We start from the raw sequence: 27646 nt of genomic DNA, 5'->3' as shown, positions 1-27646 counted from the left end.
GAACAATGATATGTTTTAGGGTTTCTCAATCATAACTGAGCCCTATGTTATTTTGGACTTTTTTTTTTTAATACGTCGCGTGTTTTAGTAATGTGTAATTTTGAAAACTATAAGTGGAATTTAAGAAAGTATAATGGTTCTAGGATTTCTCTGTAACCCTTTCTCGTGCAACTGCACAAATTCGTATTTAGTTTAATAACCGAACTAGTTCCAGAGATACAAATGCTTGTTGGCGGCACAAGTTTTATGGACAGCTTGGACAGAGCCGGTTTGAAGGTGGATTTGAGTGATCGTGTAGTACTGTAGTATGGGTGAAGTGGTAATTATTAGGTAGTATCACAGTAGATTAGTTTGTAATTAACTGTATTCGTATATATTATGAATGGCTTGAGTTACGTATATATAATTTTGCCGCCTTCGAAAAGGCGGTTTTATTGTGTAATGTCAATAATGGAAACTGCAGTAAGTGGTATCCTGTAGTACTGTTAAACAGAGAACATTTACCTACAGGGCTTTATAAACTGGTTCATATTCGTTCAATTATTTCATCGTTACATTTTATTTTCAGATCTCTCATGTGTAATTGTCAATTTAGTCGCTACTTATTGCATGAAACGGAGATCTTCACACATGTTACAGATTAGTTAAGTTTTCTCGTAGTGCTACCTAAAGCCTTCACAGCCGTGCAAATCGGAATGGTAGTTATAAAAGGTAGTTAATTTTTCGAAGTTGTATGCACACCTCAGCAGATAAGCGGTAGTGCATTTTATTTCTACTTATCGGCCAGACCGATATCGCGTTTGGAAGCATGCGAACCGGCCAGAATTGCTGTAAACGATGTGTGTTTCTCAACGTAGTATAGTTTTCTTGCAATGGCATTGTCATAACGAGAAAGCGTATGTTCATGAGAATGGGTGTTCTCAATCCTAGCTGACATGAAATGCTGATTGGAAACTAATGGTATTGCACACGAGGACTCGGTGATATAAGAATTGCATGGGAAAGCATTAATTTCTCGTGTCCCATATATGATGCCGAAATATTAGCCTAAGTACTGTAACAATGTATATTGCATTTCTAAAGTGGTAGCCTGACCAAAGGAATTACTTGTACCAGGGAAACTATTGGAATATTAACAATTTGTGTGAAAATTTCAGTGTTTCCTCCTGTTTGTGTAATGTGGAGGAAAAAATTCTTACGGGTTCTGGGGGGGGGGGGGAGGGGGTGTTCATTAATGACGTATAACTATATGCGTTTAATAAAATCTATAGCAAACAATTGGTAATAGCTGTTTGCAAGTCAACTGTGCTTCTGCCTTGAGTTGTTTTGGGAATTTGTGATTTGATCCTTGCCCCCCTCATTAATGAACTCAGTGTCCTAAACTATTGAATCCCCTTGTCCAGACAGCATAGAAGGAACAAGTGGTGAGAGTTATAGAGCACTGTGTTATTGTAATACAGTACTTTGTTGCAACCAGTGTACGGTCATTCTCTCCCAAATATGATTAAAATGGAATCGACATAATGATTATGAAATTAAAATGGGATGTTTAAGCTTGCAGAACACTGTGATAATGTTTCTGAGTATTTAAATGAAGAGAGTTGAGAGGGGATGGGGAAGCAGTGGACATTTCACGTTTGTTGTGCTATTTTGAAACTACTACTTCATTCTTTGAAACTTGCCTAGATAACTGTCTGGAACCTTAATCTAAGGAATGTCTTTGTAAGCTTTAATAGTTGTGGTGTAGCAGTAGTTCCATGGTCAGTGCTGCTGTAACAGTAATAATATTGTGTAGACCTAGCATTACACACTGCAAACTGAGGTCACGATTTAGTTTTGAACATTTATTAAACAAATGGTGTAGGTCAGCGATCTCGTATTTTGAATGGAAATCAAAAGTTTTTGACCAACTGCTTTGTGGACTGGGATTATGCTTGCAACAGCTTACAGTATCTGTGTATAGGCTTCTGTGCGGTTTGAATTGCTTGCAGTAGACCTATTTATTTATGATTCCAGTTTTTAGGCCTGTCATTGTGGGTTTTGTGTGTGGGCACGTGCATGTATGTTTGGGGGGGGGGGGGGCTGGATGGATACAGAACTAGGGGTTAATGAAATTTGTTCTCAACTACATGTATCAGTTTAAAAACAGTGACGTTCATGATTATAATACCAGAAAAAAGAAAGACCTAACAGTATTCTTTACTCATCTTTGGCACAGACAGAGGTAAAATATGCTGCTATGAAAGTTTTCGTCACATTACCAGATGAAATAAAATGTCTGACACACAGCAGTAATAGCTTAAAAAATAAATTGAAATCGCATCTCCTTATATACTGTAGCTAAATTCTTGAATAGGAATAAATAAATCTATTAATATAGTATATGCATTTTGTGCCATTTGAGGTAATGGGGTAAATAATAGAAATATTAACCTTTAACTCTGCCTTGTTTCATATGTGCATTTCTTATGCACTTGACATGTTCCACACCATAACAGCTATAGTACCATGTGATTGATCAATGGAACACGCAACTAACTAACTAATTAGTTACTTTGGAAAAGATTGTACCAGTTGTGTGACAGTTGGAAATGACAAGCTAAAATACACTGGTTGAGGGGGATGGAAATAAGTATTTGGGATAACAGGTAACTAATATGGAAGTAAGGACTTTAGAGTAGCAGATACGTGGGGTCATTGATAGGCAAACTAAAAAAAAATGGGAGCTGTGCTAGTTTTGAGAATAAATCCTGGAAATATGGAAGGTTCGGATCCCGCCTGTCTGCTTTGACCCATGATGTCACAAATATGGCGGAAACGACCATAAACTACAATGCCAATATGGCGCATATAAAGTCGGTACGTACACATTATGAGGACGAAAATACTTCAAAAACGAAACACACACACACACACACACACACACACACACACACACACACACACACTTTCCACAAAAAGCCTAATGACACTAACGGGACAAGTGCGGGAAATGGGGTGTTTTTGGGTGGTGGCAAACTAAATATAAACAAATTTAAACACCCACCCCATACAAAACAACGAAAACAGACATCACAAAACTCCCCAAATACGACTAAACACAATATCGTCTGGAATCGGACACTTCCCTTGACCTATGTAGCTCAACAGCAGCTCCCGATCCCATAAATTAGGATCACTCACTTCCCTTGGCCTATATAGCTCAAAAACATCTCCCGATACCAATATCAACATACACAGCCACACATTGGGGTCACACTTCCCTTGACCTGTGCACTGTTAATTTTATCTGTCATATCCATTCCTGAAAAAGAACAACAACCGATTAATTTTACTAAAATTACCACACGATGTACAGTGAACAACACTAAATTAACCTTCACACAAAATCGTTAACTCACTGAAACGAATTCCACTACAAACACAGCCAACACTCGAACACTTCTGGATAATGAGCAAAAGCAAACTGAGCCCATTACACCACACAAACGAAAACCCTGAACATACCACCAGAGAGCACAACAAACCACAACACGACTACGTCTACAAACACGCCACACTCACAAACCAAACTCCGCACTGTCATGACGTCACACACAACATCCTTACGCAACGGGTCAAAGCCGACGCGTGGGTTCAGACACTTCTGTCGACCCTAAATCCTTTGTCCTCTTGGTGTGCACATGCCTCATCGCTCTCAACCGCATAACATGATGATGACATGGAGGTATGGATCAGCAGGGCTGACAGGCTGGAGGAAGGAGAAACAGTTAGGTTGAAGGTATGGGGACAGTGAGTTAGTGGAGCTTACAGCCAGGGAGTTATGAGAGCCAAATATGTTTTGCAATGATAATCCCTTTGCATGTAGTACAGAGTAGCTGGTGATGGACACAGATTGCAGAGTAGCCATCGAGATTGACCATGTTGTGCCCAGCAGTGTGTTGGACCACTGGGGGTGAGGGGGGGGGGGGGGCAGAGTTAGCTCTATGTCCTTTGCTGCAGTTTGGTGGTGGCAATTCATTCTGATGGACAGCTGGTTGATGGTCACACCCACATTAAGTGCTGAGCAGAAATTGCAGCAGAGCTGGTACGACTGACTGCTTTCATAGATGGCAGAGATTCTGATGGTGCAGGATAACCCTGTGACAAGGTGGGAGTGGGGTGCACTGGGTGGGTGAATTGGGCTCGTCTTGCATCAGGACCTTCCACAGCGATTGTAGGATGATTGAGAGTGAGGTAAAATTGATCGTGGAAGTCAAGTCTTCATGGCAAGATGAAAATGCGATGCCACGCAATATATGGAAGACACTTAAACTGGAAGCATGTAGTGTCATTTGTGTGCAATTTGGCTCCATGGCCTGCTAGATGACTTAAGTTTACAAATACACCTATGTATAGGGCAGGGACTAATTTGTTATGTATGCTGAAAACTTTCCTATATTTTCTATTTTCATATTATCATCTGTATGATGAGATGAAGTTGTTTAGCAAACATGTCTATATTGAGAAAAATACTAATGATAATTCTGCACATAGTTTTTTGAGAAGCAAGGTTCTACTGCAAAGATCTTTTTTTCTGTATAGCGATTTGATACCACAGCTGTCCTGTGGCAGACAAACAACGATAAAATCTTATAACTGTTCCTCTTATATTTCATGTTGAAGGAATCTGTTGAAGTTAAAGGAGAAACCAATCGGTTAGATCTAGAGAAACAATGTGAAGAGAAAGTATATTGTTTTACAATATTGAAAATCCATGGTGTGTGTGTGTGTGTGTGTGTGTGTGTGTGTGTGTGTGTGTGTGTGTGTGTCAAAGGATCATTATATTTTATTTAGTTGCGTTACCTACCTTTATTTCAAGATTGTCATCTGCTGAGACATCACATGTCTTTAGAGATAAACTTAAACAGAAACCAGTGAACTATGATGGATATCTATTAAGAGCACCAAAGTTTTAAATTACGAAGGTTGGAAGAAAAAAAGAACTTCAAAGTGATGGAAGTTAAAACTGAAGGATGAGCAAGATAGGAAAAGACAATAGTAGTACAGAGAAAATCTTAAACCATTGGGCAAGACAAAGCACCTCCACAAGAGTTCTTATTACAGTAGCAGATCATTAGGGAAAGCAGTTACTGAGGGGAATTGAGGTTTGCCAAACAGCCCAAGGAAATTTAAAGCAGAGGCAACAAAATTGTTGAGCTACTAGAATTTCCGAGAAAGCTGAATCTAGCTCGTAAATTCAAAAAGGTAGATAAAAATCTGCATGAAGAAACAAAAGCTAATGTGGTAGACTTCTCTTCCTGATTACATAAGCAGGACAGAATAGGCAAAAAATATAGTGTTACCATAAAGAATGCCCGAACTAGGAAGAAAGAATCAGTGCAGAAAGGCAGATGAAGACTCGTACTCAAGCGTATGAAGAGTTAGTGAAGGACTATGCTGACTGTGAATAAAATAATCAGTTTTTTGTGCTTTGACCATCATTTGTATTTCGTGATACCCTTATGCTATGTAAAACGTGTGCACAGTGGTGTAGGAGGGGGGGGGGGGGGGGACCTTGGCACAAACGCATGCGTGTTTGTGTTTGTGGGTGCGCACATGTGCGTGGGCATACCACGCTAATACGCAGTTTTGGTGGAAAGTATGGAAATAAAAGTATGAGGATACAAGAATTAATAGATCCTTGTGTATGTGAGCTAGAAAAATGTTGAGTCCATGTCAGAAAGGTGTGAAAGATGAAACTGTAAAGGTCCCCACATGAGCAGCAGATCTCAGCTATCCGTCGCTTGCAATATCACCAGTAATTGGTCGCTCACCTCAACATACCACTCACGAGCAATTTGATTGAGTATTGTGAAAGTCACTGTCTAGATAATTTCTGCAATGGAAAATGAATTGCTAAGTTTAGCAGTAGTTGTAGATAATTTCCCTTCTCTACATGAATACCTGCAAAATCGTAAATTTAAAATAAATGAGAATTATAATTTACTAAATTTGTTGTGAAATTATTTTCTTGGGAACTGTAGATTACTTTACAGAATATATTACATTTTTCACTGACAATAGATGAGTTGTATACACAGGTCTATATCGAATGTGCTAATACGATATGTTTTATGATTATTAGCTTTAAATGAAACAACAATTTCACTGTTACCAGTCACCGTAACACTGGTAACAGTGAAATTGTTGTTTCATTTAATGTCAGTAACAGTCACGGTAAAGCCTAACCTAAAAATGTTCGCATTTAAAGTTAATGATTATTAGCTTTCAGTATTTTTTTTATTTTAGTCTTATAATTTAATTACCTGGTGTTGCTAGAGAGATGGTGTCAATGGCAGCGCTACTGGTTACTGTCTCTTGTTATAAATTGTATCAAGGAGAGCTAATTATACAAAATGACTAGGGACTTTAAAAAATTTAGTAATGGATACAATTATTCATAAATAACTCTGAATTGTAAGAAAGATCCCATTGTATTATGAATGTTGCTATGAATTTCCTGTCAATTCTACATTTTTAGTGGAAGTTTCAAAATGTTTACCACTGCAAAATCAGAGGGTATATTATTTCGTGATGTAAATGCCATTTTTGGCTTCCACTTCCTTCTTGGAGCAGGTTGGTTGGTTTGGAGATTAAAGAAACTATACTGTGCGGTCTTCAGCCCCTTTTCTCTTTGTTGTTTATGGGCTCTGGATAACTATAAATTCGAACGTCAATTTCTTACTCAATGTGGGCAAAGTGAAGCAAAACAGAACTGCACACACATGCTTAACAAATATACAGGTTATAGCCATGTTGCAAGCACATATTGCATGTGATCCAGCAGAATGCCTGGAATTTCATATGACCAGTGATCAGTAACCACTGTGATTTGCCCACACATTTGATCTACAAAGCAATCTGTTGCCCATGTGACAGATGGCTGTGAATTGTCACTAGTGTGTGGGTCTCTTAACGCTGCACAAAGTTATCTTCAGTGATGAAACAATTCATAATTAAGTACAATGGAAAGATTTTGATGGATGTAAGTGCAATGAAAAATCAGTTTGTATCTGAATGCATGAAAAAATATTAGATTCAGTTGTCAGCATTCAAATTTCATTGTTATGTGAAAAGGAAAGTCTCCGCACTTTGAGGATGTAAAGAGAACATCTATAAATCATGATGCAGTTCAGGTATAATGGTGCAAAACAAATGTGTGCATCCACATGCTTTATTTACTTCCTCTGACAAAACTTATTCATTTAATACAAAAATTGTAAGATCATAAGGCATTTTGTCAATTTATAATATTTGCTGTCCATAGTGACAGACATGAATTTAAAAAAAAGTTGCTGGTAAAAAGCAGTATCCAGAGGTTTAGTGGCAGTTAACAACTTGTAGCATTTGCATCTCAAGTTGTTTGAGGACTGTTAGGCTCTTCATTGGCAGCCATCATGGTGCACATCTAAATCTACACATCAACTTGATTACTCTGCTGTTCACAGTAAAGTGCCTGGCAGAGGGTTTAGTGAACCACATTCAAGCAGTCTCTGTACCGTTCCACTCTTGAATAGTGCACGGGAAAAACTAGCACTTTAATTTTTCTGTGCGAGCCCTGACTTCTATTATTTTATTGTGATCTTCATTTCTCCCTATGTAGGTGGGACCAACAGAATGTTTTAGCAATCTGAGCAGAAAACTAGTGATTGAATTTCCATGAGAATATCCCGTCGCAATGAAAAACACCTTTGTTTTAATGATTGCCATTCTAACACACGTTTGTCAGTGGCACTATCTCCCCTACTTCACGGTAATAAAAAATTAACTGCCCTTCTTTCAACTTTTTCGATGTTATCCATCAGTACCACCTGATGCAGATTCCACACTGCACAGCAATATTCCAGCATACGGTGTACAAGTGTAGTGTAGTAGTCTACTTAGTAGACCTGTTGCACATCCTAAGTGTTCCGCCAATGAATTGCAGTATTTGATTTGTTCCACCCACAATGTTACATTGTTATCGTTCCAATTTAAGTTATTTGTAATTGTAATCCCCAAGTATTTAACTGAATTTACAGCCTTCAGGTTTGTGTGACTTATTGTGTAATCAAAATTTGGCGGATTTCTTTTAGTGCTCATGTGAATAACTTAACACTTTTCTTTATTCAGGGTCAATTGCCACTTTTTGCACCATACAGATATTGTATCTAAATCATTTTGCAATTCGTTTTGGTCGCCTGATGATTTTACAAGACGGTAAATGACAGCATCATATGCAGACGATCTAAGAGGACTACTCAGATTGTCTCCAATGTCGTTAATATCGATTGGTAACAATAGAAGGCCTATAACACTTCCTTGGGGAGTGCCGGATATTACTAGGGTTGGAACTTTAATAGTGGCAACTATTTATTTACAGCTCGTACAAAATAGATACGTGTTTCACAGTTTTACTGACCTTCAAAGTAGTCACCAGCATTGGGTATAACCCATTGCCAGCGATCTGGAAGTCGTGGGATATTCTTAGCAGTGCCAGTTGTGTTGACAGTTCGAGCGGCACAGTCTATTGCCTGATGAATTTGTAGTGTTTCTGAAGCAAATGCCGTGAAGTGTTTCCTTCAGTGTAGAAACAGTTGAACTTGTGAGGGCTTAGGTCAGGGGAGGGCAGTAGTGGTATAGCACGTAGCAGCCCCATCAGTCAAACAAATAAGTAACAGCTTGCACTGTGTATGCTTGAGCTTTGCTCTGTAAAATGGTCAGGTCCTGCAGGAAGTGTCATCACTTTTGTCTCTAAGCTGGTCGTAGGTTGTGTTCCAAAAATGAACATGAGTACTATGTCTTGTGAGTCGGTGGTTGGTAAAACAATTCAGTTAATAGTTTAGTCAGATTGTCAAGTATAACCTTTGCCCGTACTAATTCGCAGAAACTATCTACTTAAATTTTACCACAAGGTAAACTACTTCTGACAGCAATAAATACGCCACCACCCACTGTATTTAATCTATCCTTTCTCGACATCGTTAGGTCATTTGAAAAAAATTTGGTTGAACTTATTTCTGGTTTTAGCCAGCTTTCTGTACCCATAACCATTTGAGTTTCAGTGCTTTCTATTAGGGCTTGGAGCTCTGGCTATTTCCCACCACAACTATGACAATTTAAAACTACAATACAGATTGTTGGTACAACTACCGTAGTGTGTTTTTCCTGCCCCCTTTTAGATTGATGCCCTTCCTGTGGTTTCCTGAGACCCTTTAACCCAAAAACTCGCCCAGTCCCTTCCACACAGCCCCCTCAATAGCCATGTAGTAGTTTCCTGTATGTAGTGTACTCTTGACCTATTAAGTGGAACCCGGAAACCCACCACCTGATGGTGCAAGTCAAGAAATCTGCAGTGTACACAGTCACAGAACCCCCTGAGACTCTGATTCAGACCCTCCACTTGGCTCTGCACCAAAGGACTGCAGTCGGTTCTGTCAACGAAGCGGCAGATTGCAAGCTCTGCCTTAATCTTGCAAGCGAGACTGGCAGTCTTTACTGTTTCTGCTAACCGCCCGAAACCAGAGAGAATATCCTCCGATCCAAAGCAACACACATCAATGGTACTGACAAGGGCCACCACCTGCAGTTGGCTGCACTCTGTACTCTTCATGGCATCCGGAAGCACCCTTTCCACATCCGGAATGATTCCCCCCCTCCTTGGCAGTCTTATTCCTAAGGGGCCCTATTACATGCCTAACGTTGGAGCTCCCAATTACCAGCAAACCTACCTTCTGAATGCCCAGACCTTGCATGCCGAGAACCTTCCTCTGGAACAAGATGGATGACTTCATCTGGCTTAGAGACTTCATCAACCACAGATAACACCTGAAACATGTTTGTCAAACAAACCAGGGAGGCCGTACGATCGTACCCTCGGAAAGTCTTTCACTGCCTGCCATACTTTGGAATGAGTTCCCACATGACTATGGGTGAGGGGTCAACCTCAGTGCAGGCAGTACCTGGGGCGGCCACAGCAGTGGACCGATTGGGGGACACGTGGGACGTGCTAGACGTCCCTCCCTCCCATCTCTCTCTCTCTCTCTCTCTCTCTCTCTCTCTCTCTCTCTCTCTCTCTCTCTCTCTCTCCCCCCCCCCCCCCCCCCCCCCCCCCGCCTTCCCACCCCTGCCAGCAGCCTCAAGCTATGTGACTGAAGCCAACACCACCTGGAGCTCTGAATGGAGGGTCTCCAATTCACCTGTCATCTGTATGCACCAATCACAGTTCCTATCCAGTACTGAAGTTACTCCTGTTTGTAGCTCATAAAAATAAGTAACAAACAAATTGTGTACCCACCTTATTAGTGGCAAGAAGTTGAGGTGCTCTCTAAGTATTATTGTTTGGAGTTTGAATATTTTACTGCTCTTCCTGATCTTATGTTTCACTATCCCCAAGTAAGTGTGTTGGTAAGTTTGTGAAGTGGCACTATGTACTCACAAAACTGACAGGCAAGTAGAAACACTCATCTGGAGTATGAGCACTATGACTCAGGCAGCACAGCAAATCATGGTCAGACTGCATGAATGACTGCAAAGAGAGAGTGAATAGAGAAGGCTTGTCACCTTAGCTGTACTTTAACTTGGGGGTGTGAGTGTTAATGGTGAGAAACCACCACTGTTTGTCCAATGTCTCTCACAAGGAAACCAGCACACATTAATCTGTGTCCCATTTGTCCATCATTGCTCATATTGAATGGTGCAGGAGGCAACATACCCTGGCTAGTCTTGAGCTTGTAATAAATATAAGTGGAGCCTCACCAATTCTGTACTCCAGTTTCTCTATTATTTTTCCCAGAGAAAGGCCTTAGCAACCGTGGTGAAATAGTTTAGTTCATTTAATGACAGTTATGTGACATGGCTCGGCACTCGCGAAACAGCTAAGTTAACTGACTCCAATTGGAGAGGTCTATGCATCATGTATATAATGTTCATTAGTTTTTATGATCTATGTTGAAATATAATTTTTACATATCACATAGTTTTGTATGAAGATGTTATGTTGGTTGTGTATTGTTTAACGCATATCTGTTGTTCATTTATTTCAGAGAGCAGGCTGTACTGGGAGTTGCTGTGTATTATTTTATTTGGTCATAAAAAGCAAATGACAGACTGAGTGGAGGTGAAACATCAACACACACTATTTCCAGTTGGAGTTACCAGTGAGGCACTGCAGGACATCCAGTTACAATAAGTAAGAAAAAAACATGCTCATAATTGAAGTTGGGGTACAAATAGCTGCAAATAGAGCTTGTAAACTATTGGGTACTTCATTTTTCTGAAACTGTAGAATTCTTTAAAAGAATCACCTTGCTAAATATGTGGGCGTGGTGATAGCAAACTGCCTGACATAATAGGAAAATAGCATTTCTGATTTACCATGAGAACCAAAATTTGTCGTTTAATCACAAGACTTCAATTTTACCAAATAGCTAATATGGAAGTGAAGCAAACCACTGGCATGTTATTTAAAATCATTGTAGAAGTGTAATACACTTACACATGCTAAAGAAATGTGACCACTGAGAAATTTTAATCTAGAGGATGGCAGTGATAAAACATACAAATCACTTCATTTAGCAAACATTGCATGTTAAAAGAGCAAGTTTGTAGAGGAGTAGTGCAGTTCATGAACAAAAATTTCTACTACTTTTGGACAAAACTACCAAATATAAGTTGAACTGGGAAGTGGAAAAAACAAACTGACAGTTTGTATTGCCCTGTTAGTTTTATTTCCTATCAAAATGGCCAGATTTCCTTGGCAAATTAAGTTATATGGCCCAACTATGTTAATTGTTGTGTGCTACTTTCACCTCAGAGTTTTGAGAATTGCACTAGATTCTGAGATAGTTGTTAGACAAAAATGTTGATTTTTGTTGTCTGGAATGGCATAGAGCAAATGTGAGCCAGTAGTTTGCACAGGGACTCGCTGCACAGTCCCAACTGCAATTATAGGCAGCTGTAGCAGCAAATAAAGAAAACTGGTTAACCCGTCAGTTAAGTTCCAAAAGTACTAGCACTGTTGTTCTACAGTATTTCTCAAATGATTTTAAAGAAACTCAATAGTCAAAGTAGCCTCATACTGGCAGATTGAAATTAGGCAAGTATATGCAGAAATCTTGCATTGCTATTCTAGGTAAGATACTAAAGGTGGTGGTTTGCTTTCCTCCATCCTGTTATAAAGTGCGAAATATGTGTCTGTTTTGTGGATGCCTGGTGAGTATTTGTACAGTGTATTTTTGGGTTTGTGTTATTAAGGGAAAGGAGCAGTTGTAAACCGGTGCCAAAACGTAGCCTACTAGGGATGGGAGAAACCAAAGGGTTAAAACTGATGTAAAAAGAACAAAATATTAATTGGCCATAGCAGTGCTAAAATTTGTGGTTCTCAAGAAACCTTCTGTAGAAAGTGAGTAATTTTTATTAGACAAATTTAGATTGCTTTGTAATAGAAAATGGGGAAAAGCAGTCATCCTAATTGAATGAGAAAGCTAACAGAAATGAGCAGCAGGCAGATGGGATAAGAATTGGTACAGCAAGGCTGAGACATTAATGTATCTGTTGCCATGTAGCATGGCCTATGGTACGCATGTACATGTAGTGTGCCAAGCTTGCCCCCATGTGGTCAATATGGTGGTTTCTCACTGTCATCGGACGCCCATTGTATTAAAGAATGGCACAACTCCTCATCTTGGAAGTATTTTATGAAGTGTGTATCAATGAAGTACAGTGCCCCATTGGCTTCAAAAGATTAAAAACGGCAGCTACAACAAACTTGCGAGAATTTGTTCATAGTTAACTATTGAAATAGAAAGTATCTGAGCTTGTAGCCCTTGAAAATGGACAGATTAACATGAAACAGAGTTCTTCAGTCTCGGTATAGTGAGTAGAAAAGAAAGTGTACTGACTCCCTTTGTTCAGGGGTTCCGCCACAAGATATCAGTTGCTCCGCTTGTGACCCATGGATGTATGTGTTACTACTGCAAAAATAGCACAAGTGCTCATCTGTTCATGAAATTTACAGTGTGGATTGGATTGAGCCTCTGTAAAGTTACACGGAACACACAGCATGTGTTTCAAACCTCTGTCTCGGTTCTTCTGTTGCTAATGTCGAGCAAACATCCGCATTTGGCTTACATATGATGTCAATGAAAGTTGACATTTATGTTAAGTTTCTACAGGAAGATAATGAAAGTTTTACAGAATTGTACTTGTGCAAGATGAGAAAGTCTATTACTGACAGATCATCACTGCAACTCGTGTACTCCATGATACCAAAACAGTGTTGCTGTACAGAAAATAGCTGAGACCCCATTGGATAATTATTGAGATATTCCAAAGGCATTGCCAGTAGTTAATCTTCGAAGTTGGGGAGTTCATTCAGAAGCAAAGCTGTTAGTTTTTATCGGCGAGAATGCTTCTCCATTTCATTAATGGTTTGTGAGACTGTATTTTTGTATACGAAGCATCACTGCAAAAATAAGTGCATCTGCCAAGTTGTTCATACATCTAATGAACAATCCCATTGATTTGCTACTTTTGAATCATTTTGCTTTAATTTTCTTGAAGAATTTTATTCCATTGGCTACTGAGTTACTGCAGGAATGGTCTTTCGTCTGTTTGTTGAAATGACTTTGGATCAGAGTGAGTGGAAGTTAACTTGGGGCAAACTTTCAATTCTGCAAAAGTATCTTGTCAGTAAAAATTGTAGTTGTCATCATCAAAAAGTAAATCAGTGTTATTACATCAACTGTTTTTTATGCACTTTATGGCATGAATATCACCTGAAAATGCCCATATTCTGGTTTCATCTACTACATTTGATAGAAAGCAGGTATCTATTTTTTATGTCAGTAATTTGTAGCCATTGCCAGACATTTTTATTCAGTTCACTACTGCAAGAAGAGAATGCAGTATGTTTCATTCCAGCTTGCTTTGACTGGTTAATTACTTGATTCAGTATATGTAAGAAGTCACTAGGAGTGGCCTTGAGACTTGTATGTACAGCAACAGGTTGAATCTTATTATGCAACAGAGCTTAAACGTGAACACTAGCAAGTGATTTGCAAGGTTATTATTACAGTCCTCCAGAATATATTCCCCTAAATCGAAGAAACCACCAACTTCCTGTGAAGTGTTCCTGAAGTGTAACTTTTCTTGGAGCTTAACTTTACCTAGAATCAGCACACCTTTGTTTTCTTCATGTTCTTCCCGAAAATAATCCTTAATTGCTTCCACAGCATGTGTGTTAATTCTACATGAGCATTTGAGATCATTTGCTAAATTTCAGGGACTTGTTTCAGAATGCTGTTGCAACAATCTGTACTTCAGACAACGTTTCTGTCCATTGGGCTACTTAATTTTTAAGAGCATGCTCTTGAGAAGAAACTCATTATCATGCCACATTCCTTTGTTGTTTTTCAATTGGTATTTCCTTAACATAGTGGCAAGTACAATTTCTGTTTGTTACTGACCGTGAGTTTACAGTGGTCTAAGACATTTGACTAAGCCATCTTATGCTTTTCATTCGAGAGATACATACACATGAGATTGATTTCAGCATTCCCTGTTCTTAATTTGTTAAATAACTGCAAAACTTCCTGTTTCTTGCTCTTAGAGTTTGTTGTTAACGTAATCACTGCTCCGTCTCATAACTAATCCATTCCCTACAGTTTCCTCAACAGAATACACTGGACTGACAGACGTCGCAACTGCGTCTTATTTAATGCCGGATTTCAGGCAAGGGTAGTACATGTCCCCTTACAGCCTTGTCAAGTTGGGGGGTCTTGGTGGACATGCCAGAAGACATGGCTGAGGTTTTAACTGAACACTTTTTTTATTGTCACCACATCATTCAGATAAGCTCCTGTCAGGTGTTCTGTAGGACTGCGGAGATGAGGAAGCTCAATTTCTTCTTGCATAATGTGGAAGTCTACAACCTCCCTGTGGAAAGTGGAATCAGCTTTGTCTGTAGCCAGTGACATTGCTCCAGGACCTGGTGAGATCCATTATGCCATGCTTTGTCGTCTGTGCCCTGAAGCAAAAGGACAGCTCCTTTCTTGTGTGTCAGATTTTGTTTGATGGAGAGTACCCATGATTTGGAAGGAGGCAATATTAATTTCATTCTGGAAACCAGGCAAGGACCGTACTGCTCCTAACAGTTACCGGAGTGTAGCTCTTACCGTTTGTATGGTTAAGACTCTTGGATGCTCATTTAACCACCACGTCATCTGGCTGCTAGCGTCCCGAGGTCACCTGAGCTGCTCCCAGTGTGGTTTCAGGCATTGTCGTTCCACTCTTGGCAACTTGATTCTACTGGAGTCAGCGATACAAGAGCCCTTCTTACGCTGAAACCATTTGGTTTGTGTTTTGTGACTTCAAAAAAACATAAAACACTACTTGGATGTACAACATCCTTCGTCAACTTCATTATTGGAGACTACGTGGATGCCTGCGGAAAGTGGTTTGTACGAACGTAACGACACCTAACCGGAGAATAATCAGGGATAACTAAACCGGTGATTCTGGCAGGGTTAGTGAAGTTAACCAGCGACTAAATTTTGACAAAGGCAGGAATAGTTCCAGAATTACTCATGACAAGATTGTTTGTTAGAACGAGGAAGGAGAAGAAACTGGGACATCACACCAATTAGGGAAGAATATGACGATTCCAAATTTAAGTAAAAATCTTGTACTACTACTTTTCGATCTCATGCTCGAGAAACTGGGGCGTATGAATGAAATATGAAACTATTTTCTAACATCAAACTATTTGCTTGTAGTAGGCCTAATAGGCATTTTATGTTGGTCTTAGTGAATTATATTCTGTCGTGTTATAAAAATGACCATTTGTGCAAAAACAGTCTCGTTTATTTGGTGTGTGTTACAATTTCTGCAGTGTTAGAAAGACCTATTTTGTTTTATCTAGCAGACAGTGACAAAATAAACGTAATCGGATCGAGAAACCATACCAGTCATGGGTAGTATTTGTATTAACAGCTTACGCAGTATTAGACAACAATATTTCGCCCTATTTTCTTTTACGACATAACGTAAGATCTTTTAATGTTTTACGCATATGAACATACGGGCTTCCTGCATCATCGTAGCTGCCAAAGTGCGGTAGCGCCTGTTACCTGGCGCTCTGACGACTGCTGAAACGAACCTATTTCTAACAGGTCGCGGGAAAATATGTGTGAGAATGTGCGATGAATTCCTTAAATCACAGAGCGTTTGATGACGAGCCATTAGAAGTATTTCGAGCCCAGATCAGACAATCGTGTCGTTATTATGAGCAAATTGATCTAGTGCTACGGGAAGCTCTCGCTCCTCTGCGGTAGCTAATTTATTTGTGGAAAACTTTGAGAACAAGTCACGGGACTCGGCTAAAAGTTTTACTGGCGCATTTGTGTGATGTATCTTAAAGTGTAACACGGGCAAGAAAAATCGACATTATATATGAAAACTTAGCTTCTGTTGCAGCTTATTAACCTTAGAGACCAATGTTGTACGTGAAAGCTTTGCTTTTCTTGTAGCAACACTATGTATATTAATTTAAAACATTAACTTTTCCTGTTTGTGTATCCGTGCTACTTAACAGTGATGTTGCTATTAGCGGACTACATCACGTCTCCTACGCTCTGAATATCCGCTGTCATCGGCTGGCGGGATCACGTGACATGAGCAATGACTCGCTTACAAAAGCGTATCGCAATCTCTATTACATGGTTCGGAAAGTAACATGCCGTGTTTGGTGGGATTCGAATTTATACTTTCGTGATATGAAAATATACATTGCACATATTGCTGGAAAAAAAACCTTTCCAAAAGGGGTTTTCTTCCCTGAGTTTTGTTTTTTAAAGTGCCGGGAAATTCTACACCCATGTATAAAAACATAACCATTCGAAGAATTGATAAGTTTTACAGTTCCGACGGAAAATATACTGTCACTTAATAACACGGAAAAAGTGTGTTTTCATCCAGGAGAAAGTGTATTTTTAACCGGGAAATCCGGGAATTTTTTCCCTTGTCCACGTATACACCCTGTAAGTGTTTCTTGATTAGTGACATACATGAAGACACCAGTAGTCCATCAACTGAAAGAGGAGAAAGAGGTATTCCAAACACGAAAATGAGAAGGTGTGATGAGTGCTATTTGTTGCTAGGCTTCATGAAAAACAGTCACTGGTGGTGAATGTCTGCAGTGTGTAATTAACCGTTTTAGCTGCTGATAGCATGAAGCGTGACAGTTTACTCACGTTGAAACCAAACATCCTGAATGAATGGGAAACCAAAGTATTTGTTTTAGGAAACGGTGCTTCATTGTCTGCCTAGAACCTTGCTAAAATGAAGAATGTGACTTTTAAGTCCATTTTAACTTCGTACAGATTTCTGGTAGGATTGGTCAATGCAAGAAATAACACAGAGTTGCAGAAACTCAGTTTTTACCAACAGCAGTGGATATAGCATCAACAATGTTTGGTGACTCATTTACCCAACAGATGAAAAGTATTCCTGTCATTAATGACACAATGCATGGAAGAATTTGACATTTATGATTATATTCTCAAGCAGTTATCAGTAAATTGCGTAACAACTATTTTTTCACTTCATATGGACAAAGCTACTGATAATCACAAAGATGCTCATTTGATTGCTTCTGAGAGTTCCATTGACAAGTTGGAGAAGAATTGCTGTTCTATGGACTTATACTGAAAACTTATAACATTTTTAAAATCAAAATTGTGTATCACGGAGTAAGTGCTTCAGAGTATGCATAGATGGAGGTTATTGATTCTTTTAAACTTATTTACTTGTCTAGTTCTGTAGGACTAAACTGAGGAGCGAATGTCAGTCTGGAGTTAATGGTGATTTATTTGAAAGTTAAAGCTTTAGCTCCAGATTCACTATGGACTCACTGCTTCAAAAGGCTCCGATCACTAAAGAACTTGTGCATCCCTTCATGAAGTCCTGCAGATGTTACAGAAAAGTTAATAATATTAAGATAGAATCTATAAATTCAAGGCTTTAAGTGCTAAGTGAGAGGGATGGGTGCTGAACACACTCAGTTGCTCTTTTTTTAGTAATGCTCGATGGCTTTAAGGTGCAAAGTACTAAAAAGAATGTTTGAATGGGAAAGTGAGATAGTCTGTTTCATAAAGGGGAAAAGTTGCTCTTCGGCAGACTGCCTTAGTAATGGAGATTTTATATTGAAAATGGCTAACATTTTTGAGAAACTGAATATTCTTAACACTTCATTCAAGGTGATCAGGCAACTGTTCTGTTTTGAAATGAAAAGTGAGGGTTTTAATAGTTCATAAAGAAATTTTAGCTGCGGTAAAACCGAATGGAAAGTGGTGTGCTCGGTAGAGCCCCCTGGCTCTAGTGTCACTGTTGGAGGACATAGATAAATCAATATTTCCAAGGTAGATAAAAGCCTGCCTTCTTTATTATCTTGCAACACTAGTATTTCAGTGATGGTTTTGATAGATTTAATTGGGTTACAAATTCATTGAAAAATGCTTCCGCACTGTCATGTCAAATACAAAATCAGCTACTACTAATTGATATCACCTTGTGGTACTTCATTGTAGAGTGGTACTTGAAAATGACCAAAGGTTGAAATTGACCAATCAAATACATACAGCCTGCCTGGATCACGTTTTCAGCATTAAAACATGTTGCTGCTGTGGACCTCCACAAAAAATATTTACACAGATCAAAAGTTTTGATCACCCCGGTTCCCAGAACTCCTGAAGATAGTGTGGATATTGTACTACAGACAGTCCCTTTGACTGTTCAGAGATGTCACTAAACTCGCCCAACGATGCAAACAACCATACATGAACAGTGCCTAAGACGGAGGGGGTCCAACAGCCGATCAGTTCGTCATTACACCAGGAAGGAGGTACATGGCTCATGTTGTCTGTAGTTCAACCATGTCTAGATGGTCAATACCGCGGTTTGATCATGTCCGCATTGTTACTTTGTGCCAGGATGGGCTCTCAACATGGGAAGTGGCGAGGCGTCTGAGTGAAGCAAAGTGATGTTGTTCGGACATGGAGGAGATACAGAGAGGGAGACAGGAACTGTCGATGACATGCCTCGCTCAGGCTGCCCATGGGCTACTACTGCAATGGATGACCGCTACCTGCAGATTATGGCTCGGAGGAAACCTGACAGCAACGCCACCATGTTAAATAATGCTTTTCATGCAGCCACACGACTTCGTGTTAAGACTCAAACTGTGCGCAATAGGCTGCATGATGCGCAACTTGACTCCTGACCTCCATGGCGAGGTCCCATCTTTGCAACGACGACACCATGCAGTGTGGTACAGATGGACCCAACAACATGCCGAATGGACCACTCTGGATTGGCATCATGTTCTCTTCACCGATGAATGTCGCATATGCCTTCAACCAGAAAATCGTCGGAGACGTGTTTGGAGGCAATCCGGTCAGGCTGAACCCCTCGGACCTACTATCCAGCGAGTGCAGCAAGTTGGAGGTTCCCTGCTGTTTTGGCGTGGCATTATGTGGGGCCGACGTATGCTGCTGGTGCTCATGGAAGGCACCATAACGGCTGTATGATACATGAATGCCATCCTCCGACCAATAGTGCAACCATATCGGCAGCGTATTGGCGAGGCATTTGTCTTCATGGACAAATCACGCCCTCATCGTGCACATCTTGTCAATGACTTCCTTCAGGATAACATCGCTCAACTAGTGGCCAGCATGTTCTCCAGACATGAACCCTATCAAACGTGCCTGGGATAGATGGAAAAGGCTGTTTATGGACGATGTGACCCACCAACCACTCTGAGGGGTCTACGCCAAATTGCTGCTGAGGAGAGGGACAATCTGGACCAACAGTGCCTTGATGAATTTGTGGATATTATGCCACGACAAATACAGGCTTGCATCCATGCATCAATGCAAGTGGACCTGCTACTGGGTATTAGAGGTATCGGTGTGTACAGAAATCTGGACAACCACTTCTGAAGGTCTCGCTTGTAATAACAGTCATCCGTGCTTGCTGTCTTCTTGTGCTTCGTACAGTATCATCTGTCCTCTATCAAAATATACCCTGGATTAATAGAGTAAAGAGAAATTTTAAGGTCATGGTTTTTAATGCTTTAGGTGTTCTACTTATTGGTAGTCATCCCTTTCCTCACCACCACGGTACAGCACAGGTAAGTTTCATACAACAATTAGAAACAGTGTGTCCTTCTTTTGAATGTTCAACTCGAGCATTGCATTGGCTGGAAATTCTTGTACCAAGGCGTTGTCTCTTTATGTGCAACTTGAGCATCCATCGTACTCTCCAGATATCGATCCTCCAGGCTTCTTTCTATTCCCTTGACTCAAACTCGTTTTGAAAGGAAAGAGATTTGACAGGATTCCTGACATCCAACGAAACATGATGCTGCTTTTGAACATATCACAGAGGAAGACTTCTTGCAAAGTTCCCATGACATGTATACATAGCTTAGCGGTGCATAGTTATGGGAGGTGACTATTTCGAAGGACAGTAATGTAACTAGTTCATAGTTCATCTACATTAATGTTACAGGACTATTCACCGAACTTTGTCAGAGGTTGTACATGCACTGACTTTGTTTTACGGTTGCATTATGGTGCAGATACTATAACGTAAAGTGACAACTGGCTCCGAGCATAAACATAATAGAATTTTTTCTGGAAGAGAGAAGGGGACTGCTGTGGGGAAACAAGCCCTCTTAAAGGGCAGCTGCCCGTGTTTCAAGTTTCTACAGAGGTGGAATTTGACGAATCGAACTGTGTGATGGACCAAGATTAGTTTCTTAACTAATTTGAAAACAAAAAAAAGAGAACAGTGAACAGCACAGAGCATTTGGTAACGAATACCATGTAATTGCTTGTTAATATTGTCAGTGTCCAACGATGTAGTTCAGGCCAGACCTCTACCAGTACGTGATACAACCACAGTTCAGAACACCTGCCACCTAACACTGCTATGTTTAAGTGCCCGTTTTTTTATCAACTTTTGAACTTTCGCTAGCAGACACATGGTTCTTTGTTCTAACAGGCTAGGTCCCCCTGCTGAGTACTATGTCGCATTCTGTGGTGTGTCTGTTGTACAACCATTCACTCAGAATCGGTGTGACACCAAAGCAAAGCCCACTGACACATTGTTGCATTCATGCACTTTTTAAGTTGCAAACTCATTCTTACACACAGTCTTGAGAAATTGTGCTTCACTTGATGATTTACAGTAACGGTAGTCAAAACTGGAACATTCTCGTTTTTGATATTCATACGCAGAAAATAAAACTATTTCTGATACAGTAAATCATCTGGGTAGAGTTTTGAAATAGCATTTATTAGATAATTTTGCGTTTTAAGGAAGAATTTGCATCTAGTGCTAGAAATTGTGCAGGTATTGAAGAACTGTGACAGGTCAGTAGTACTTAAAGAGTGGAATTCCATTCATCTGAGCCTTGGGTACTGAAATATTGAAATGAATTTACATGTAGCAGACATACAAAAATTGTAATAAAATGATTGATTAATGCCAGTCCTTGTGTGAAAAATGTAAATAGAAATTTCAGGTATTTTTAGATGTAATGGTAGGCATGAAATTTGTATTCTGTTAACTGCAGTTACTACTAAGGCTGATACCATAATTGCAGAAGGTCGTCAGGTACATAAAACCAGCAGTCATTAAATGCAAGAGGTAATGATAAGTTTTAATTATCATCTTGTAAAAAAAAAAATCACATAATAAATTTTCTTTCCCAGGTACATTTTTGCAGTCTTGGTATGCACTGAAATCTCTGTGCTAAAGTACCACAACAAAACACTACATGAGCTAAATCAAAAGGGTATAGCCTATTAATAAAGTTAAGTATTATGGTGTTATTAGTTTCCTGCATTTGAAGGGGAAAATGCTTCAACAATCTTATGTTGAGTTGGTGAAAGTGTACAGCAACAAGAACACATCATAATATGGCATATGCTTATGGCATGGTCATAATAGTCTAAATGGTGAAGAACAAAGTGGCAGACTCCATCTCTGGAGAATGGTAATCATTAGAGAAGTGTAGGCCCTACCAAACAAAGGCAGCAGTGGAAATGTCACAGCTGTCAGGCAAGTCCAAATGACGTCTTCAACCACCTGATCTCTTATGTATGAGATTTGGGTGTATCACCAAGACACAAAAAAGATAAAGACCCAACCATCATCAGCCAAGGTAATGAAGTGTGGTTTTTAGGCCTGCTGTGGCATGGTGCTAATAGATTGCAAAGTGAAAGCTGTCATGGGTAACTGCCCCAAATGTGTTTCCTTAAAGACAATGCCCCTGCGCATTCTGTATGGGTCACAGTCACACTTGCTGCTGCTGCTGGCTATCAAATTTTTCTGTCCACCTCCCCAATATTTTCCAGTATAACACCAAATATCATCTTCATCCATCCCAGATGCACTAAACATTGCATGCAGGAATTCCCAGAATGAAGATATGGTGATTTTTTAGGTGAAATGTTTCGTGAACAACCAAAATATAGAATTGTACAAGAAAGTGCAGTCAGGGTAGGATGTCACACTGAAAGCTGCATACGTAGAGGTATAGCAATTCTGGAGTTCCATGGTCGCAGTTTTTTTGGATGTTGATTTAACTTTGACTTCCCCTTTTATTTAGAACTGAAACAATAATAATAATAATAATAAATTATTATTATTATTTTACCTTTTGGGTCATATTTCTGAAAAATAATTGTGGGGAGAGTGTGTGCTGACAGCAAAGAATTACTAAATGCTTTGCTTATTAATACTGTTTAGTACTGTGATTTTACTGTATAGGTAAATTTACTTTCATGGTTGCTGTTTTAGGAGATCGTGAGGTATGAGTTCAAGCGTGTGCTACCGCTGCAATCGGGCAGGACATTTTGCTCGTGATTGCCCAGAAGGTGGATCCGGTGGTGGAGGATATGAGCGCCGTGGATCCAGCAATCAACAGAAATGCTACAAATGCAACCGGTTTGGCCATTTTGCTCGTGAGTGCAAGGAGGAGCAGGACCGCTGCTACCGGTGCAATGGTGTTGGTCACATTGCCCGTGATTGCCAGCAGAGTCCCAGTGAACCATCTTGCTACAACTGCAATAAAACTGGGCATATTGCACGTGAGTGCCCAGATTCTGCTTCATCTGGCCCCTCTTGTTACAACTGCAGTAAAACTGGGCATATTGCCCGTGACTGTCCTACTGGTGGCAGTAAGGCTTGTTATAAGTGTGGGAAAACAGGTCACATAAGCCGTGACTGTGACCAAGATACAAACTAGAGCTACCTCTAATTTGCATTATTCTGAATTTTCTTTGCACTCAGATTTACAGCAGTTGAATTTTTCAGAGGTAATAATAAACGATTTGTCATATGGTCCAGCCATCGGCTTAGTAGGGTAGAATTTGTCAAGACTGGCCCATTTTTGAATGAAGCATTTTATGTTCTTGTAGTGGAGTAAGTGCCTTGGGGTGCAGTCAGTTTTCTCCATTGCAAGTTAGTTTTGATGTTGTAGAAAATCTACATAAGCAGGTGAACCAAGTTAAAGATTTTAAAGCTAAAAGTTAAAGCCTATTTGGTGCACTGATGTCATTGATGTGAAATAAGTATATTGTCAGTTGTCTGCAGCTAGAAATAGCTGCTAAAAAGTCGGCACTCTTTCATCAAAATTTTACTTTTACTCCTATTTCTACATTATATAGACAAAAAGGCAGGCAAAATGCTTTGAGTTAGTGGCAGAGGCTAGTTTTGTATTTGGATGTTAACAAACCTGTCTGGTGATGCCTTCTAAGGAGAGTGAGTGGCAAACAATTGGAAAAACAGAAATTATTGTCTATTGCTTTTATTTTCCATGTTACTTGTGTGACAGTCTTAAAGCTTGTCTAAATCATTACTCAGTGAATAGGAAAGAAATAATACAAATTGTTTAAATATTATTCTCTTGGAAGAGAGTTTTGTCTCCATGTGATGTTAATAAAGAGCTTCACAGCAAAATGTATGTTTTAATGTAACAGTTTGTCAACCAAAAGGGAGATCTCAGTCCTGATGAGTGTAGCAAAGTCTCATTTATATCCAACAGTGGAGTGCCATGAAACTGAAAATCGAGCAACAGTAGCATCAGTCATTAATCAACACACTCTGTATTCATAGTGTGATGTGTGTGAATATCTCCATTAAATTTCCACTGGTTGTATGAATTGTGATCTTTTCCCACATTTTAACCCTCTCCTTACCTAATTTGTTGTAATGTGTGTCATTAACGATGTTTTTAGCTTAGGTTCTTTATGTAGATAATTTTTGGCCAAGCTGCTTCCTTAGCTATCAAATGCAGTCATATAAAGTAAGTTTTCAGAGTTAGTATTCATTTTCTTAGTAGTGTCATGGAATATAAGGCATAATCATGCATATTTGCAATACTTCTTTTTTGTAGATAACTGAATTCTTCTCCCCAGGGTCCCCTCCTGTCAACTTACTGTGTTCCATTATGTTTTCCTGAGTACTCACTCATTTCTAATTATCATCAATAAATGTAATGATGTTAGCAGCAACCTGTTCATATGAAGACTTACCTGTTATTTTCCATGCTTGCATTGTGAAGTAACAATGTGTGTTAGTTCTAATGTGGTGTAAATAGTTGTCAGGTCCACCAGTGAGTAATGACAGGAAAAATTGTTATAGTCCTTGCAGTATTAGGGTCTTGTGGAATCCCTCTAGTCCCCTTAGACAAAGTTCTCATTCTGCAGATATGTAGTTCAGTACTCATATCAGTTTATTGAATAGGATTTACCCATGGCAAAAGAACAGTTACTGAATGTGATGGCTGAATTGTATACTGCTGGCCAAAGCAAATATGACAGTGTCACCAGCAGTGTCAAGATATGCCCCTTCTGATTTGTGTGTGTGTGCGTGTGCGTGCTTTCTGTAGGAACAAATCCCAAAGGTCAAGGAATTTGTCAGTACATGAAATTACAACAGTCCAAAAAAGGGGACAAACTATAAGGATATATAAATGCATCGACTATATAACACAGGACTCGGCTTAATTTTTCAAGGATTCCTCAACAGACTAAGGTGATCCTTCCTGAAAGCACATGGGTTACTACTAATATTTTGAATTCTTGTGGTAGCTTATTGTAAGGTGGATGCAGCAGATTATGCACATCTTTCTGCATCCAAGTGCTGATTTAATTTATGCCTAGTATTGACTAAGTGAAAGGTGCTATCTCTTGGAAATAAGCTGATAATGTTAACAAGAAATGACATTTTGTGAGAGGCCAGTGTCAGAACACCAAACCAATGAATAGGGGTTGGCAAGAGCTTAATGAACTACCACCATTTATTGCCTGAACAGCCTGTTTCTGGACCAAAAATTTCCATTGAGAAAGGGAAGAGTTACCCAAAAAATACCAAATGTCGTAAGTAAATGAAAATACGCAAAGTAGATTACTTTTTTGTCAAACAATTATTTCAGATACTGTTGTAATAGCAAAAATGGAAGCATTAAGTCTTTGAGCAAGATCTTTAACATGGACTGTCAGAGTTTCACACATTTCAGCCTTTATGTGAAGGTCCCCTGTAGGGTTTGACCTCCATTATTCAAAATTTTCCCGAAGAGCGAGCCAGTTGGGGAAGGGTGCCTTACGAGGTGCATTGTGCATTGAGATCTTTAGCCCAAGATCTCGTTGTCGCATTGCTGTCCTGCCCATTCTCCATCTCTTGGGCGAGGACACCTTCCTGGGTGCATTTTCCACCATACACTATGCAGTGTCTATTCCTTCGTTGACGATGACCATGGACTTCTTTGCACCTGATATCCAGCACAGTAATAGCCAGTCCGTTGCGGTGGGGCCGCCATGTACTCTGTTGGCTGTAGCCCCCTGACCACACAGGGATCACTCTACTGATGCCTGCGCCGTTAACTCCCCACGTATGCCTAGGGGTAGATGTCCGTCCGACTCTGGCATCAGGACCCCCGGCAAATGTCATCCTGCCAGGTGGCCTTTGTTGCGGCTGGGTGGTGCCCATGGGGAGGGCCCCTGGTCGGAGTGGGTGGCATCATGGCAGATGACACGCAATGAAGTGTAGTCCATCATCTCTTGCTGGTGGTGAAACACCAGCAGTTTCTAAGCGATCACAAGCTCAATCCAATGCACAGAAGCACCCAAATTGTTCCCTTCCCTGGCCACACCATGGGAGAAATGTCAGGCTAATGATGGCAGCAGATCTTATTCGCCCCGGTACCTTGTATGTTAAAGAGCTTATTGGGAATCTCTCATGATGATGAAGCCTTATCATTTAGAGGAAAAGTTCGGGGAAGAAGAGGGCTTGTCCAAAATGAGATCTGGGTCAGTCTTGAGCAAAACAGCATCCTCTGCCCAGTCACGGGCATTACTAACCTGTGACAAGTTATGGGATGTTTCTGTTACCATCACGCCCCTCAAGAGTTCAAATACGGTCCAGGGTATTATATTCCACGGAGACCTTCTTTTTCAGTCTGATGACAAGCTGTGTGCCAATTAGGAGCGGTGTGGCAGTTTTTCATCTGGTGCATTCATTGGGGTCCGAGGGATGATCAGGTTGCCACCGGTGCCTTCATCTTGGCCTTTGAGGGTGATACATTGCCCGAGAAGGTCAAGGTGATGGTCTACCGTTGTGATGTAAAGCCCTATATCCCTCCCCCAATGCGGTGCTTTAAGTGCTGGAAGTTCAGCCATATGTCTTCCCGCTGTACTTCCAGCATCACATGCCAAGATTGCGGACGCCCATCACATCCCAATACTCAATGTGCCCTGCCTCCCATCTGTGTCAACTGTGGAGAGCACTGTTCACTCTGCTAGCCTGAGTGCAGAATTCTCCAGAAAGAAAGGAAAATTATGGAGTAAAAGACCCTGAACAGACTGACCTACACTAAGGCTAAGAGAAAATTTGAACACCTGCATCCTGTGCATGTGACATGGTCTTATGCTGCTGCTACAACAGTTTTGGCTCCATCAACTCTGCCAATGCAGGTCACCTCTGAGCCGGAAGACTACACCTGTCCCCTTGATGGTGGGGGACATTTCCCTTCCTGTTGCTCCTGCACTACCTACTTCGGGAGCAACAACCCCTCCGCCCCTTTCTAAGCCGGAGAAGCGTAAGTCGTCTTCGGTTTCTCTTGCTAGGAATGGGTCCTTGGGTTGCTCCCTTCCCAGGTTTCCTGTAGTGGGAAAGAAGACACTCGCCAGTGGCTGAAGAGCCCAAAAGCAGCTGGTTGTAGGGCTTCACGCTCATCCTCAGTCTTGGAGACTGAGGAAGTGAAGTCCTCCCAGCCAGGGAAACCCAAGGAGGAGCGAGAGAAATACAAAAAGAACACCTAAGAACAAGGAAATTGTAGTGGCACCCACACCACCGCTACCTACAAGCTCGGCGGCTGAGGATGGAGTGGAGATTTTGGCGTCCGCTGAGGACCTAGATCTCGCCAGACCCTCGGACACAGTGGATATAGACTGCTCAGGCAATAAATCGGTGGCAGCTGGTGACTCTGAGACGTAAACTGCCTCATTGAACGTTCCATGCCTTCCCAGTCTCACAATGTCATCCTCCAGTGGAA

The 27646-nt window shown here is 40.4% G+C and overlaps 1 protein-coding gene across 1 annotated transcript; it reads left to right on the top strand.

The window, feature by feature from the left end:
- Positions 1-124: 124 nt before the first annotated feature.
- LOC124545391 (CCHC-type zinc finger nucleic acid binding protein-like) lies at positions 125-24254 on the top strand. The gene is made up of 3 exons (XM_047124307.1): positions 125-330; positions 11067-11212; positions 22891-24254. Exon 3 carries the CDS (start codon positions 22904-22906, stop codon positions 23336-23338), a length of 435 nt encoding a protein of 144 aa, XP_046980263.1. The 5' UTR covers positions 125-330; positions 11067-11212; positions 22891-22903; the 3' UTR covers positions 23339-24254.
- The last annotated feature ends 3392 nt before the right edge of the window (positions 24255-27646 follow it).

This window comes from Schistocerca americana, chromosome 1 (genome assembly GCF_021461395.2).
Source record: "Schistocerca americana isolate TAMUIC-IGC-003095 chromosome 1, iqSchAmer2.1, whole genome shotgun sequence".
In the NCBI taxonomy this organism is placed as follows: Eukaryota; Metazoa; Arthropoda; class Insecta; order Orthoptera; family Acrididae; genus Schistocerca; species Schistocerca americana.
The sequence above is the reverse complement of the archived record's forward strand: the minus strand, read 5'-3'. Positions and strand labels throughout refer to the sequence as shown.

Bases quoted from the DNA above. Each gene is read 5' to 3' on its own strand.
- LOC124545391 (XM_047124307.1), top strand. From the start codon at position 22,904: ATGAGTTCAAGCGTGTGCTACCGCTGCAATCGGGCAGGACATTTTGCT.